This window comes from Manis pentadactyla, chromosome 4, assembly GCF_030020395.1.
Source record: "Manis pentadactyla isolate mManPen7 chromosome 4, mManPen7.hap1, whole genome shotgun sequence".
In the NCBI taxonomy this organism is placed as follows: Eukaryota; Metazoa; Chordata; class Mammalia; order Pholidota; family Manidae; genus Manis; species Manis pentadactyla.
This window is the reverse complement of record NC_080022.1, coordinates 14,836,426-14,850,149: the sequence shown is the minus strand read 5'-3', so window position 1 is coordinate 14,850,149 and position 13,724 is coordinate 14,836,426. Positions and strand designations below refer to the sequence as shown.

At 50.9% G+C, this 13,724-nt stretch overlaps 2 protein-coding genes across 2 annotated transcripts in view; both read left to right on the top strand.

Annotated features, from left to right (window-relative positions):
- Positions 1–2,610, top strand: part of KIF17 (kinesin family member 17) — a 41,480-nt gene extending 38,870 nt beyond the window's left edge. The window contains exons 14-15 of the mRNA XM_057501931.1: positions 156–273; positions 1,232–2,610. Coding sequence (XP_057357914.1) covers positions 156–273; positions 1,232–1,410 — 297 coding nt within the window. The 3' untranslated portion in view covers positions 1,411–2,610. The remainder of the gene's footprint in view (positions 1–155; positions 274–1,231) is intronic.
- Positions 2,611–4,106: 1,496 nt separating this feature from the next.
- DDOST (dolichyl-diphosphooligosaccharide--protein glycosyltransferase non-catalytic subunit) lies at positions 4,107–13,156 on the top strand. Its single transcript, XM_036914519.2, has 11 exons — positions 4,107–4,377; positions 4,588–4,698; positions 9,435–9,521; positions 10,335–10,438; positions 10,575–10,669; positions 10,971–11,064; positions 11,343–11,491; positions 11,872–12,019; positions 12,335–12,455; positions 12,578–12,684; positions 12,776–13,156. Exons 1-11 carry the CDS (start codon positions 4,224–4,226, stop codon positions 12,923–12,925), a joined length of 1,320 nt encoding a protein of 439 aa, XP_036770414.1. The 5' UTR covers positions 4,107–4,223; the 3' UTR covers positions 12,926–13,156.
- Positions 13,157–13,724: the final 568 nt, after the last annotated feature.

Below are 13,724 nucleotides of genomic sequence, written 5' to 3'. Positions count from 1 at the left end.
TAGTAGGGTGCATCCACGCAGGCAGTGAGGCTCAGGGCAGCCCCCACTGCCCAGGCTTGCAGAGGTGGACAAACCTTGGGGAAGGGCCCAGCTAAGACACAAGGGGTCTTACACAAACAAGGGGTCTTGGCCCACGAGATTTGGAATCTCAGCAGGAAGAAGACCGCTACAAGCTGATGCTCAGTCGGAGCGACAGTGAAAATATTGCCAGTAACTACTTCCGGTCCAAGCGGGCCAGCCAGATCCTCAGCAGGGATCCCATGAGGAGCCTGAGTGAGTACCCTGCCCCCTCTCACCCTCTGGCCCCTTGGTAGCCCTCTGCTAACTAGGAGAGGCGTGATGGGGTCAGACTGGCCTGGGCCAAAAACCCCTGTCCCCTCTCTGAGCCTCAGTTTCCTCAGCTATAAACTGAGGTGGATATACCTACTTCTCAGGATTAGGTGAGACGAGGTGGGGAAACGGCCCAGCCCAGGGGGTCTCCCCTTTCCTGTACCCTTTCATCTCCTGCTGGAGAGAGGCAGTGTTTGCTTATCTTCCCTGATACGCAGCAGGCCCTCCAAAAACAGCTCAGGGCCCTGGCATGGAGTTGCATGAGTCTCCGGCAGTTACTCACCAGCCTCCTCAGATGCCAGGATTGGGGTTTTCTGCCACTGAGCCAAGCGGGCAGACAGGGCCACAAAAACAAAACACTCTGAAAAGCAAGAATCGAAAATCACTTCATTCTTCTCTTTTTAAAACTAAAATCAAAGACCACAGAGCTTCCAATAAACTACCAATGAAAAGCAAATCTCAGTGCTATTTTGAGGTTATTTAAGAGGTAGAGTCAGTAGAGTTGAGGAATAGGACAGGAAAATAGAACAGCAAAGAAACTAATAAAACCTGGCTATCTGGCATTGTGCTGATGTCGCACACAAGGAAACTGAGGCTGAGAAGGGGCTCCCCAACTTGGAAGGAGCTGGGCTTTGAACCCAGGCTTGTCTGGCTCGAGATCTCAGGCTGCCTTAGTCCAAGGCTTGAAAACTCCACACCTGGAGCCCAGACCTGCTGGATGCACATGTAGTTTTAAGCCCGAGACGGCAGCCAGAGCAACTGCTCAGAGCTCGGGGTCCCAGCTGCGGGAGCAGGCTCTGGCTGGGTGGTGGTGGGCCAGACTCCCCACCCCACACATGGAGTGTCTTCTCTCACCCCTCTATTCCTCACTTACCAACCCCTCTGTCCCTCTCCTCCACAGCATATCACAACCTGCCGCCAGGCCTCAGCTCTCCACTTGGCAACAGCTCTGCCCTCCCGCCCACCCAGGCCCCTGAAACGCCCCAGCCCCGGCCTTTCCGCCTTGAGTCCCTTGGCATCCCCTTCACCAAGACCAAGCGCAAGAAAAGCCAAAGCAGCTTTGGCAGGGAGCCTCTGTGAACACAGCTGCCAGCTCCTGCCCTGCCTTTGGGCTCCTGTGAGACTGCCGGGCCCTCCCGGGGCAGCCCCAGGCGGGTCTCCTCCCACCTGCTCCCCACAGTAACCTGGGGGCCCAAGGAAGTCTTTGCCCTGGGAAGACACAGGCCCTTCCCTGACACCCAGAGTGGCCACCTCTGTCCCTGCGGCATGAGCCCTTCCGAGGCTGGACTATCCTTAGAGAGGCCCAGCTGTCCACACCACGTCAGTTTCCATCTGCTCATCTGCCACAGAGCCCACCGTTTGTGCCCACCAGTGTTGTTCTGTGCCTTGATGGGCTCAGAAGCCTCCGCTCTGCCTTAGGGCCTTCGCTTGCAGCCCCCACAGAGTGGGCAGCAACTTCTTCATGGGTCAAGCTCAACATCTTGGTAACTGAAAATTGTGCCTCTGCCCAGTAGGCCCCACTTCCGGGGAGGAAACCCTGTGGCTTGGGTACAGGAGTCCTGGAGCAGCTGCTCCCGGGCTGCCCACTCCCAGCTGCTTGGTGGCCCGGAGGAGGCCACTCCACGCTCTGCTGCCCCAATAAACTGCCTTTTACCAATGAGCTGCTCCTCGCTGCTCCTCTGACAGCGTCACTGGGGCCCTCCCTGCCGCTGCTGCCCAGTCCCCCTGGGGAAGCTCACTCGGGAGCAGGGCTTCCTAACCCTGAGCCTTTAAAGCAAACAGGCTCCAGGGTTTCTGCAACACCTTGCAGTCCTGAGTACAAATGCATTATTCCAGGGAAAGCCTCTGAACTGTCGTTCGATTCTCAAAGTATCTGTGACCCAGGGAAACAGCCCTTGTTTCAGAAAAATAGAGGTTAAGTTTTACTGAGGCCCATAAAAGGCCCAGGTTTTGACAGCCTGCACGGGTGTGCTGACATGGCCAGAAATGAATCCAGGCCATCCCAGCTACTGAGGATACCCTCCCCTCGCCCACTGTATCCCCCACCTGCCCTGTGGGAGGGGCCCACAATCTGAGGGAAAAGGCTCAGCCTTTGATGCTGAGCCTCATTTTTCTCAGTTGCATCTGTGAAATGGGGTTTATACCCACCTCACAGGGTTACTGTGATGGTTAAATGAGATAAGAGAGTTCTGGGTGCACAGCAGATGCTCTGAGTTAGTCCCCCTCATTACTCCTCTGTATTTTGTATTAATTCCTGTTGGGCCAAAGAGCTCATGCTCTGGAGAAGTTGGGGTGGAGATTTCTCAGGTAACTTTGTAGAGCAGTCTAACTGCAGGTAGGCTGCAGTACAGAGAGTGACTGGAAATGAGTCCAGGTTTTTAGGGGGAACAAAGTGCCCTTGTGAAGGGAGCAGCATTAGATGCGGCTGCCTTAAAGGATGAAGATACTGGGAATGTGGGGAGGGAGCTCCTTATACAGGGAGCTACGTGAGAAAAAGGCAGGAGGTGGGGAAGCTCAGGGTATATAAAGGTGGAGAACCTGCCCATGGAGCCCTGAGTGGGGACTGAGAGGAGGAGGAGGTTGCCAAAATGAATTTAGGGGCAGTTCTGAGAGTGAAGAGCCTTTGGGTGTCCCTGAGCTGTGGCACACTCCCAAGCAAAGGTTGGCAGCATAAGTCCAAGTTAAGAGGTGGATTGCTATACACATTGTGTACAGAAGGTCAGAGTAGAGCTGCTGGGGATGGAGAGAAGGCAGAATCCATTAAGCAGATGCACCAAGGGAGGTTTTGACTTTTGCCCCCACATTCTTGGCTTGGTGGACAAGTAGGTCAGAAAGAATGGCTGTCTTCTCTCTCCACTATTACCTAAACCATTTGCCCCAGGATGGTGGTTAGGGCCCAGAGAACAGTTGAGGTCTTGGAGCTGCTCGTGGTAGCTTTCACTTAGACCCGTGGTGGGACTGAGGCAGGTCTGAGGTGAGCCAGGTGGTCCCTGTATGGACTTAAAAGGAGTGGGAACCGGCATTACTTAGTGGATGCTCAGCCTAGCTCTACACTAAGTGCTTCAAGTCGTGCCCCAATCTTCCCAAGAGCTCAGACTGTTCCAAAGGCACACAGGTGAGTAGGAGACCTGGTCCTCACCATTCTTTCTATTCTAGCCTAGGGAAGTGGCCTGGAGAGAAGTGAAACTCCAGGTAAACAGGGCTAATGAGGCGGAGCTTGGAAATGAATCCGGCTAGAGCTTTTTAATAGGTAGGCCAGTCGGCCGCCCATCCACGCAGCCTCCAGCGTGGGCCACCAGACTCGGCAGGGCAGGCCTGTGCCAAGGCCCCTGGGCCCGTGATCGGCCAGGAGAGTCAAAGGGCCCCTTGTCCCTGATCTTATTTTTCCAACCCTTTCCTCCCTGGAGATGATGGAGGTGCAGCCCGGTTCCTAGTCTCGATTCTGTCCTCGACCATTGCGGACAGGGGTGGTTTGGGATGGCAGACGCCACCGCTCCAGACCCTGTCCGGGATGCAATGGTCCAGACCAAAAAGGCCAGGAACGGTCTGCTGAAGAGGCGGGACATGGCTCCCGGACTGGGCGGAGCCAGAGCGCGCTCGGCCTTGTTGATTGGCAGTGGTTGCCGAGCTGGCTCTCTAAGATTAAGCCTTTTCCTTTGAAGTGGCGGAGCCGAGTTTCTCTTCCACCAATAGGGTTTAGAGACTCCGCCTCCACCAGGGACACTTCCGGTGGTGCGCCGCGCTCCTTGCAGTTCTAGGGGCAGCTCGGGTCGTGGGACCGCGGCGTGCCCGGTCACTTCCGGGTAGTGCTCCACTACGACGAGCTGCGATTGGGTAATTGCACACCCGGTCCTTCCGGCGTCCAGGTGCTTGAGTACTTTGGCAGGAGGAAGATGGAGCCCTGTGCAGTGTCCCGTGCTTGGTACCTCTTGTGGCTGCTGCTGTTCTTGCTTAGCTTAGTCTGCGCTAGCGGCCCCCGCACCTTAGTGCTGCTGGACAATCTCAACCTGCGGGAAACGCATTCGCTTTTTTTCCGAAGCCTTAAAGGTGAGACTGAGGTCCAAGGGGGCGGCGGCTGGGAGTCGGGCCGAAAGGTCCCGGAGGCCAAGGGTTTCGGCCATCCTCCTGCTCGGTTTCCACGAGGGGACCAACCAGGTCTGGCCCACCTCTGGGGTGGTGGGATCAGTTGTGCAGTCCTGCAGCGTGGTTTCCCTTTGTGTCCCGTCTGCTTCAGCTCCCTGTTTTCTTCTCCACCAGACCGGGGCTTTGAACTCACGTTCAAGACCGCAGATGACCCCAGCCTGTCCCTCATTAAGTACGGAGAGTTCCTCTATGACAATCTGATCATCTTCTCCCCCTCGGTAGAAGGTAAGAGCTACACGCGCCTCCCAGAACACGGATTTGAGGCCGAGGGCTGATCGATTGCTTTCTTCTGGATCTTGGGCATTTTTGGGTCATGGGGGTCACCAGCCCAGCGCGCTGTTCTTGTGAGAGAAGAGGCCAATGTTAACTTCTAGAATGGGTCCAGGAGGGGACTACTCTAAAAGACACAGTTGAGGATTGTGGGGTCAAGTGTTGCCACACGGCATGAAACGGTGGGGGCCCTGCTACTCTGAGGAGGGATTTTCTCTGTAAAGAGCCTGATAGGAAAGATGGAGAGGCCGCGGTTGGATTGACCTGTGTGATAGAGGAAATAGCATGTTGTTCATTGTAAAAAGGCATCGTGGTAGTTGATCTTAAGAATTCAGATGGGTTCATAGTTCTTAGGCTGAAAAAGAATCTTAGTGATGATCTAGCCGAACCCTCTATTTGAGGCTGGAAAGATAGGTCCCAAGCCTAGTAGAGGGCTAGTTATTGAACAGAATGAATATTTTCACTAGATTATCCAGTTGATACTGCAGTATTCCTGTGACAGAGAGCTTATATCTTACGAGGCAACACATTGCACTAGTGGACAGCTCTGTTAAATTCTTATATTAAGCTGCAGTTGTCTCCTCTGTCCTACTTTTTTTTTTTTTTTTTTTTTTTTTTAGATAATTATTTTTTATTGAAGGGTAGTTGACACACAGTATTACATTACATTAGTTTCAGGTGTACAACACAGTGATTCAACATTTATATACATGATAATTCTAAGTACCAGCTATCACCATACCAAGTTGTTACAATATTTTGACTATATTCCTTATGCTATACATTACATCCCGGTTGCTTATTTATTTTACAATTGGCAGTGTGTACTTTTTCTTGGTTGTTGTTGTTAGGGCATCTCTCATATTTATTGATCAAATGGTTGTTAACAACAATAAAATTCTGTATAGGGGAGTCAATGCTCAATGCACAATCATTAATCCACCCCAAGCCTAATTTTCGTCAGTCTCCAATCTTCTGAAGCATAACGAACAAGTTCTTACATGGAGGACAAATTCTTACATAGTGAATAAGTTACATGGTGAACAGTACAAGGGCAGTCATCACAGAAACTTTTGGTTTTGCTCATGCATTATGAACTATCCTCTGTCCTACTTTTGTTTGTAGGGGCAGAGGGGTGGTGTTGGGAGTGTTTCATATACTCCCCAGGGCATTTGAGAATAAATCTAATGCTTATTTAGCTTATAGGCAGAGCCTTCACACACTCATAGCCTATTCTCCAGTTGTCTACTCATAGTTGTTTCTTCTCCAGACGAAAGATCCCCAGTTCCTTTGGCTATTTCTCTTTGGCCATGCTCTTCTTCAGTGGCTTCAGTTTATCATTTTCTCCAGAGACTCAAGTTGTCTTTGGGATAAGACAGGACTGCCATCTTACCTTCAGTTGACCAAGCTTAGAAAATCTGGTTTCATTGGCAGCTACTTTATTCTCTTAAGTTCATTTGAGATTGTTCAGCCAAATCCCCCAAGTATTTTGCTCTAGGCTCCTGTCACTTGTCCCATTATCCCCAGCTTCCCTGTAATGTGTGTCTTTGGAATTGGGTTTTTGGAGGCAAGTGTAGTTGGGTGGATGTGGCTCCAGGGTGTACAAGTTAAAATCTTCAGTTTACTGGGCAGGTGAACAGAGCCTTCAGCAGGTTAATTGTCATTTGCCAAGTTCCTGCTGTGTTTGCATCTCTGAAATCAGTACTGAACAGGGGCCTGGGTGAGATGGTAAGGAGAGGGAACCTGCCTTTGAGGAGTTCTTTCAGTCTGTCTTCGAGGAAATAAAATTAAGGACTTGAAACGAGTTACCAAACCCTGTGTTAGGAAGCACAAGATGGATGTATGGGATGTATGACTTGTCCAAGTGATGCTCAGGAGGCGGTCTGGGAATGTCACAGAGAAGGAAAAGAAGCTTTGGGTGAGACTGGTTGGGAGAAGGTTGAGGTAGGCTGTTGGTGGGAGAAATGTCTGTGAGCCTGAACAGTGTTTCTCCAATCTTAGTCATTGCTGTACCACCTTAAGTTTTACTATATTTCATATCACTTGTGTTAATATTTTCTTCAAATAGACCTGCCTTTTAAAAAACAAAAATAACATTTTAAAAGGAAACCAGTAATGAACCCAGGATCACCACTGCAGATGGAAAGCCAATATTATGACTTCCATTCAGTAGAAGGTAACTATAAATAGAATCAATATAGTGCTATCTCAAGTTCTAGCCAGAGTCTGTTGCCTGCTGAGAGCACGGAGCTTGAGGCTTCCTCTTACAAGAGATTAGCAAGTGTTAGGGTAAGTGCTAAAACCAGTATCAAACTAAGACATTCTCTTTGATGGAGAAAGGTTGGCAAATAATTGGAAAGGAAATAACAGAGATTCGAGGGCACTTAAAGCCTTGCTCCCACATCCCTGTTGTCACCTTTTCTGTCCCTGGCAGAGTAGGTCCCACACTTTGGGAAACACTGCTGCAGGAAAACCTGGGGAGAAGGCTTGTTTGTTGGGTGCAGGGGTTCAGGGTAGGAGTTTGGCCCCTGCTTCGAGGACCCATTTGTGGTAGGTACTGTGACCGCTGTTAGCTCTCTCAGGTGTGAGATCCCGGCCTACCTCCCCACCCTGTGTACCAGCAGCTTCCTTGTCACCCCCGGAATCAGGAAGCTCCCAAGTCTCATGCAGTGATGGCCACAGAAGGAGGATCCTATCCTCTGTACCCAGAAAAAACTGGGTCCCTGCTTTGTAGATGGGAAAATGGCCTCAGAAAGATGAAGGCATTTCCTAGATTTAAGCCCAGGTGTCTCTTCACAAAACCTGTGTTCTTCCCACTGTACAAGGGTTTCTCACCAGTGGCACTTCCTGACATTTTGGACTGGATGATTCTTTGCTGTGGGGGGCTGTTCGGTGTTGAGCAGCATTCTGAGCCTCTATCCACTAGATACCAGTAGCCACCTCCTCCAGTTCTGACAACAGGAAATGTCTCCAGCCATCACCCTGAGTGGCAGAGTTGCCCTCTGTTGGAACCACCGTGTTATACCAAGAAGCTGTTTGCAAGTTGTCTAAGATGCTGTCTGGCCTCTCTGTAGGAAAAGTGGATAGATGGCTTTCTAAATGTAGTATAAGAGGTAAAGTCCCCAGATCATGTTCTGTCCATGCGTGAAGGTAAAGTAAGGTGCTTTTTTCTCCCTGAAATTTATTCCTCAGAAAAGAGAGCCATTCTCATACTCAGATCTTTACAGAGTCATTATGGATTCATTCCCAACTGCCTGGTAGATGTTTGATGGACAGACTTCTATGTCCAGTTTCAATAGATGGCAACCCCATCCTTCCAAGTGATCGGGCCAGAAACCTGGGGTCGTCCTTAGCACCTTTGTCTCTCTGACTCACCCCCCATATCCCAGCGGCTTTGCCTTCAGAATAGGAGTGCAGGCACCTCCACTCCCCCCTTCACTGCCCGGGTCTTCACAGTTGCCGTCTAGCCCATCAGTCTGCTTCCACCCTCAGCCCCATACCCGATTCTCCACCGAGCTGCCAGAATCATCTTTTAAAAATATAAATCAGATCATGTTGGTTTCCTGCCCAAAAGCCTCGGTGGCTCCTCCCCGTGGCCTCAGAGGGCCTGCAAAGCCCTCCATGAACCGTGTTCCCCTCTTCCCCTGGCCTCGCCTGCTTTTGCTTGCCCCTTCGCTCCCTCCTTGCTGGGATGCGCTCACCCGCCTCGGGGACCAGGCACTGTCCTTGATGCCTGGAATACTCCTACCCCCATGCTGCCTGGCTCACTCCAGCACCTTCTCAAATGTCACTTTCCTGACCGACTGTTATATAATAGAGCCCCCCACCATGGCCCATATATTTTTCTTCTCAGCACACAAGCAATAATCTTCCTTTAATGAATAAGTTGGTTACTGAGCATTATTTGATGTTAAACATCAGCATACACTTTGGGGAAGACAATCTTGAGTCTGCAGCAGCCCTACTCAGTGCTAGCTTGGATGTTCATGGCTGTCATCTGACTGAACTGATTGACCAAAAGAGGATATGGTCTCAGTTACAAATGTTAGAAATTAATGAGCTGTTTTGATTGATCACTTTAGTAAAAGTGGTATATGAGGTAATTCTGTCATGGCTGCCATAGATAAACATCTGTAGGGTTAATAGGGGCAAAAACTGCTCATGTTGGCAAATGACTCCTAGTGTCAAGTGACAGCATCATTCTCAGATTCAGAAGTCTCTGACAATTTAGATGGAAATGAAACTGATGGGCTTTGGAAAACTATGTTAGGTGACACCGAAAGTGTCATCTAGTGATGACACAGATACTGATGTAAAAGGTGCAGGTGATGAGTTTAAATGAAGTTGTTTCCTGAAATTTGAGTGGAAAATGCAGCATTTCTGACTCTATGTTTTATATGTAATTTGAAATGTTTGTAACTACTTGACAACCATAGTTGGGAGGTGTTTGACCAGTTCATTTATACTTCTACAAGTTTATGAATTTGAGCCATTACTTCTGGATCTTCCCTTTGGGAAAATGGAGAATTGCCTCAGTGAGGGCTCACTGTATGGTGACCATCCCTCTCGTTTTGGGCCTCCTGAGGGCGCTAATCTGTGATTGGGGCTGGTCTGCAGTCTACCTTCCCTGCACAGATGTCAAAGGAGCAGTGAGAGAAACCTTCTGTCACTGAGTCTGGTGCTTCTTTCAGATTTTGGAGGCAACATCAATGTGGAGACCATCAGTACCTTTATTGACGGTGGAGGCAGTGTCCTGGTAGCTGCCAGCTCAGACATTGGTGAGTCTGACCCAGAAGTTCTGGTGCTTTCCACCATTTGTTCAGGGAGTTTGGAGAGCTTTACAAATGGAAGCTGCCAAACTGGCATTCACAGGGTGGGCGTTGGCCAGGGGGTGGGTGAGGGCACTCAGAGCCAATTTTTCCCTCCTGTGCTTTCTTGGGACTAGAACCAGAGATGTGTGGAACCTTTAAGGGCTGGAAACCTCATTTTCTCCTGTTTGTTTTTTCCTTGTTTGTTTTGTTTTAGTGATCTTCTCCTACAAAAAGACAAGTAGGAGGCGGCTACTTGCGTAGACCCCAAAGCCTTCGACAGATTATTTTCAGAAATAATCAGAAGTAGGGAGAGAGCAGTGTCCTGAACTCAGTGTACTTGTCACCCAGCTTCAGCAGTGAACAGCACCTGGCCACTCCTGTTTTACTATTTTCAGTATCGACAGATTTTTAAACCATACAGTGTGAGTTTCTTGTTGGGTAATGTGAGGAAGAGAACCTTATAAGCCCAGGCTTTCCAGACCCGGTCTGCCTGAGGCGGTTACTTTCTTCAGAGGGGGATTTTTGTGCAGAGCCAAGGTCACTGTGTATTTGTGGAGGGAGTGAGCTAGGTTGTTTTTACTCTGTCAGTTCAGGTTCTGACCCGTGCAGGCAGAGAAGACCATGCTGTGGTGCAGGGGCCCAGCTGGGGCCAAGCTGGCCTAGCGAAGCTGCAGGGCTCTAGGGATGACCAGTGGAGAGTGACTCACTGGGGCAGGTGGCACTGCTCGGCCAAGGGCCCTCCTGTAAGGGCTCAGCCAGGCATCTCTTGGATCTGTGCAGGGGACCCTCTTCGAGAGCTGGGAAGTGAGTGTGGGATCGAGTTTGATGAGGAGAAAACAGCAGTCATTGACCATCACAACTATGACATTTCGGACCTTGGCCAGGTAATCAGGCCTGTTACCTTCCAGGTTTCAGGCCCTTACAGCAAAGCTCAGGCTGGAAACCAAGAGGGAACCGGGAGGGACTCCCTGGCCTGGGGACCCCTTTTCCCGACCACCTGTCTTCCCTCTGCTCTTGCAGCATACACTTGTCGTGGCTGACACTGAGAACCTGCTGAAGGCCCCCACCATTGTCGGGAAATCATCTCTAAATCCCATCCTCTTCCGAGGTGTTGGGTGAGTGAGCAGGGAGAAGCCAGCAGAAACCTGGGAGAAGAGGGGCTCACTTTTTTTTGTCAGGAAACCAACCCAAAAATTATTTGGGGGCATTCCTTTTCCCAGAGGATGCAGATGTGATGAATTTCTGACATTCAGAGTCAGACCTCATTGTTGCTCCAAGAGGAGAGCTATTGTTGCATTGAGTGTTTGGCTGTTAAGAAAGCAGGGTTCATGCCTGTGAAGAAACGGCCCCTAAGGGACCCCAGGTTTTGGGCTCAGTACTTGGGGTCAGTGTTGGCATTCTCTTTCCCTTCTGTAGGATGGTGGCCGATCCTGACAATCCTTTGGTGTTGGACATCCTGACGGGCTCCTCCACCTCTTACTCCTTCTTCCCGGATAAACCCATCACCCAGGTGAGGGCCCTTTGCAGTCTTGAGGCCACTGGCTCCTGGCCCAGTAGCAAGGTGCCTTTTTATTTGAAAATAAGAATGAAGCAGGAAAGCACACTTGGCGGAGGCTGATGATGAGCAGTTGGCGGGAGCGGGCAGTGGGCAGATGCAGTGGGTCTCAGTTCCACCCTCAGGAGGGGCCTGGCTTGTTCCAGTCCAGCCTGCTGTCCTCTTGCCCTAGAGGCCCAGCTGCTTGTCCTTTGCCCTGGCTCTCCAAGATGACAGCCGCCTGTTGTCCCCAGTATCCCCATGCAGTGGGCAAGAATACCCTCCTGATTGCCGGGCTGCAGGCCAGGAACAATGCCCGGGTCATCTTCAGCGGCTCCCTTGACTTCTTCAGTGATGCCTTCTTCAACTCAGCAGTGCAGAAGGCTGCGCCCGGCTCCCAGAGGTAGACGCAGGGCCTAGGGGCGCGTGGTGGGCTTGGCGGGGAGGGGAGGACTCAGAGGGGGAGAAGTGTCAGAGGCGAATAAGGATCTTCAGGTGCTTTAAGGTTATTTGAAGACTTGCCTTCGTTACTATATTGCTGGTGTTGGCGTTGGCTGCTCATTCTTTCAAGGCAGTAATGGCTTATCTGAGACTTTGGTAATGGTGTATTTATTGAGCAGGTGACGCCCAAAGGACCACCACCTGACCTCTTTTCTTTTTTTTCTGTTCCCTTTACCCAGAGTACCCAGATGTGTGCGGCCTACAGGCGGAAATTAGCTCAGTGCCGTTCACCGTGGGGAGCAGGGGTGTGGTGCTCAAGCCTCCTTTCTCCCCCTTCTGCAGGTATTCCCAGACCGGCAACTATGAGCTGGCCGTGGCCCTCTCCCGCTGGGTGTTCAAGGAGGAGGGCGTCCTCCGTGTGGGGCCTGTGTCCCATCATCGGGTGGGCGAGCCCGCCCCACCCAATGCCTACACCGTCACTGACCTGGTGGTAAGAGCTTCCTGGAGCCGGAGGGCCCCGAAGTTTGGCCAGGTTGCCTCAGGCCAGAAGCATGTATCGAACACTTCTGTGTTGGGCCTGAGGGGCTTCAATCATCTTTGTCCCTAAGAAAGTCATTTAGGTGCAGAGGGCCTGGCAGGTAACCCAGGACCCACCCAGTGGCCCGTGGCTGGGTGGTGGGGGCTTGCCCAGACTTGCAGAACTCCTGGGAGTCCCTGCCGGAGTCCACGTGGGGCCTCAAAGCAGCCCTGGGGGTGGCAGCCTCCTATCACTGGCCACCCCTGGCTAACTGGTCTTCCGTCTCAGGAGTACAGCATCGTGATCGAGCAGCTCTCAAGCGGCAGGTGGGTCCCCTTTGATGGCGATGACATTCAGCTGGAGTTCGTCCGCATCGATCCCTTCGTGAGGACCTTCCTGAAGAGGAAAGGTGAGGGAATTCTTGCAGGAGAAAGCTGCAGGCAGTCAGTCCCCACTCCGACTTGCTCTCGTGGGGCTAAGAGAGAAGCACTGGGAAACCCCTCCTGGTTATTTGTCTCGGATCTTCCCCAGGCGGCAAATACAGCGTCCAGTTCAAGTTGCCTGACGTGTACGGTGTGTTCCAGTTTAAGGTGGATTACAACAGGCTAGGCTACACCCACCTGTACTCGTCCACTCAGGTAGGCACGGGGCTCGGTCCTTGTGTGAGCCAGTGTGTGCCCTGCCTGGGCTCCGGAGCGGCCGGGGCCTGTCACCTCTGTCCCATTGCAGGTGTCAGTGAGGCCGCTGCAGCACACGCAGTACGAGCGCTTCATCCCCTCGGCCTATCCCTACTATGCCAGCGCCTTCTCCATGATGCTGGGGCTCTTCATCTTCAGCATTGTCTTCTTACACATGAAGGAGAAGGAGAAGTCTGACTGAGCGGCATGGGGGTGGAGCGGCTGGTAGTATTGGGCTTCTTCCCTTTATGGGGGGTTGTTTGTTTTTTAAGCTGTGGGACTGTGGCACAGCCTTACCTCAGTGGGAGATGCGGCATTGAGTATCGGGTTTGGGGATGACTGTTGTGTAAATTTCCCCACCTAATGCCAAGAGGCATTTGTCACGAGTGCAAGCACTCTCATTTCTAAAATAAAGAGAAATGTTGCACCCGAACTTCATCCGGCCCTGTTGTGCTTTGCTGATGGCAGGGGGAAGGCGCTGGTCAGTAATGACCAGACACAAACTGGTAAGTGGCCTCTTTCAATTTTGCTGAAGACTGGACTGCATTTTAACTATGAGACGACAGCTTCCTAACTCCTCAAGGTAAAGTAAGGTCAACAATACTCTGAGGCCGGTGCAGAATCACTGAAGTGGGAACTCCAGGGTACCGTGCTTGTCTTAGAGAATTATAGGATTGCTTGGTGGAAAAGAACCTTTAAATATACATTTACCTTGCTTTAGGCAGTAATTGTGTTCGTAAAAAAATAGGTACAAAATTACCCATGAAATCCCTTCCCTATTGTTGATCTCTGCCCACAAAATTTTCTTTATGGTATAAGAGTCACGCTTAAAGCCAAATACTCGGTTCAAGGCATGTACATACTCTCTGTAGTTTTCAATGTGCATTTAATTTTTCACAATTTCCGTTAAGAAATGCTGGTCAAAAGGGAAATTAGCAAGTTTAAAACACTACATTGTTAATTTCCATTTCCTTCGTCATTTTAGCTCTGCTGGACTCAGT

What these genes read in the sequence shown, in the direction of transcription:
- DDOST (XM_036914519.2), top strand. Translation starts at nt 4,224, where the DNA reads ATGGAGCCCTGTGCAGTGTCCCGTGCTTGGTACCTCTTGTGGCTGCTG. An exon ending in TTTTTTCCGAAGCCTTAAAG is followed by an intron (nt 4,378 to 4,587) that starts GTGAGACTGAGG and finishes CTTCTCCACCAG; the next exon opens with ACCGGGGCTTTGAACTCACG. An exon ending in CGGATAAACCCATCACCCAG is followed by an intron (nt 11,065 to 11,342) that starts GTGAGGGCCCTT and finishes TGTTGTCCCCAG; the next exon opens with TATCCCCATGCAGTGGGCAA.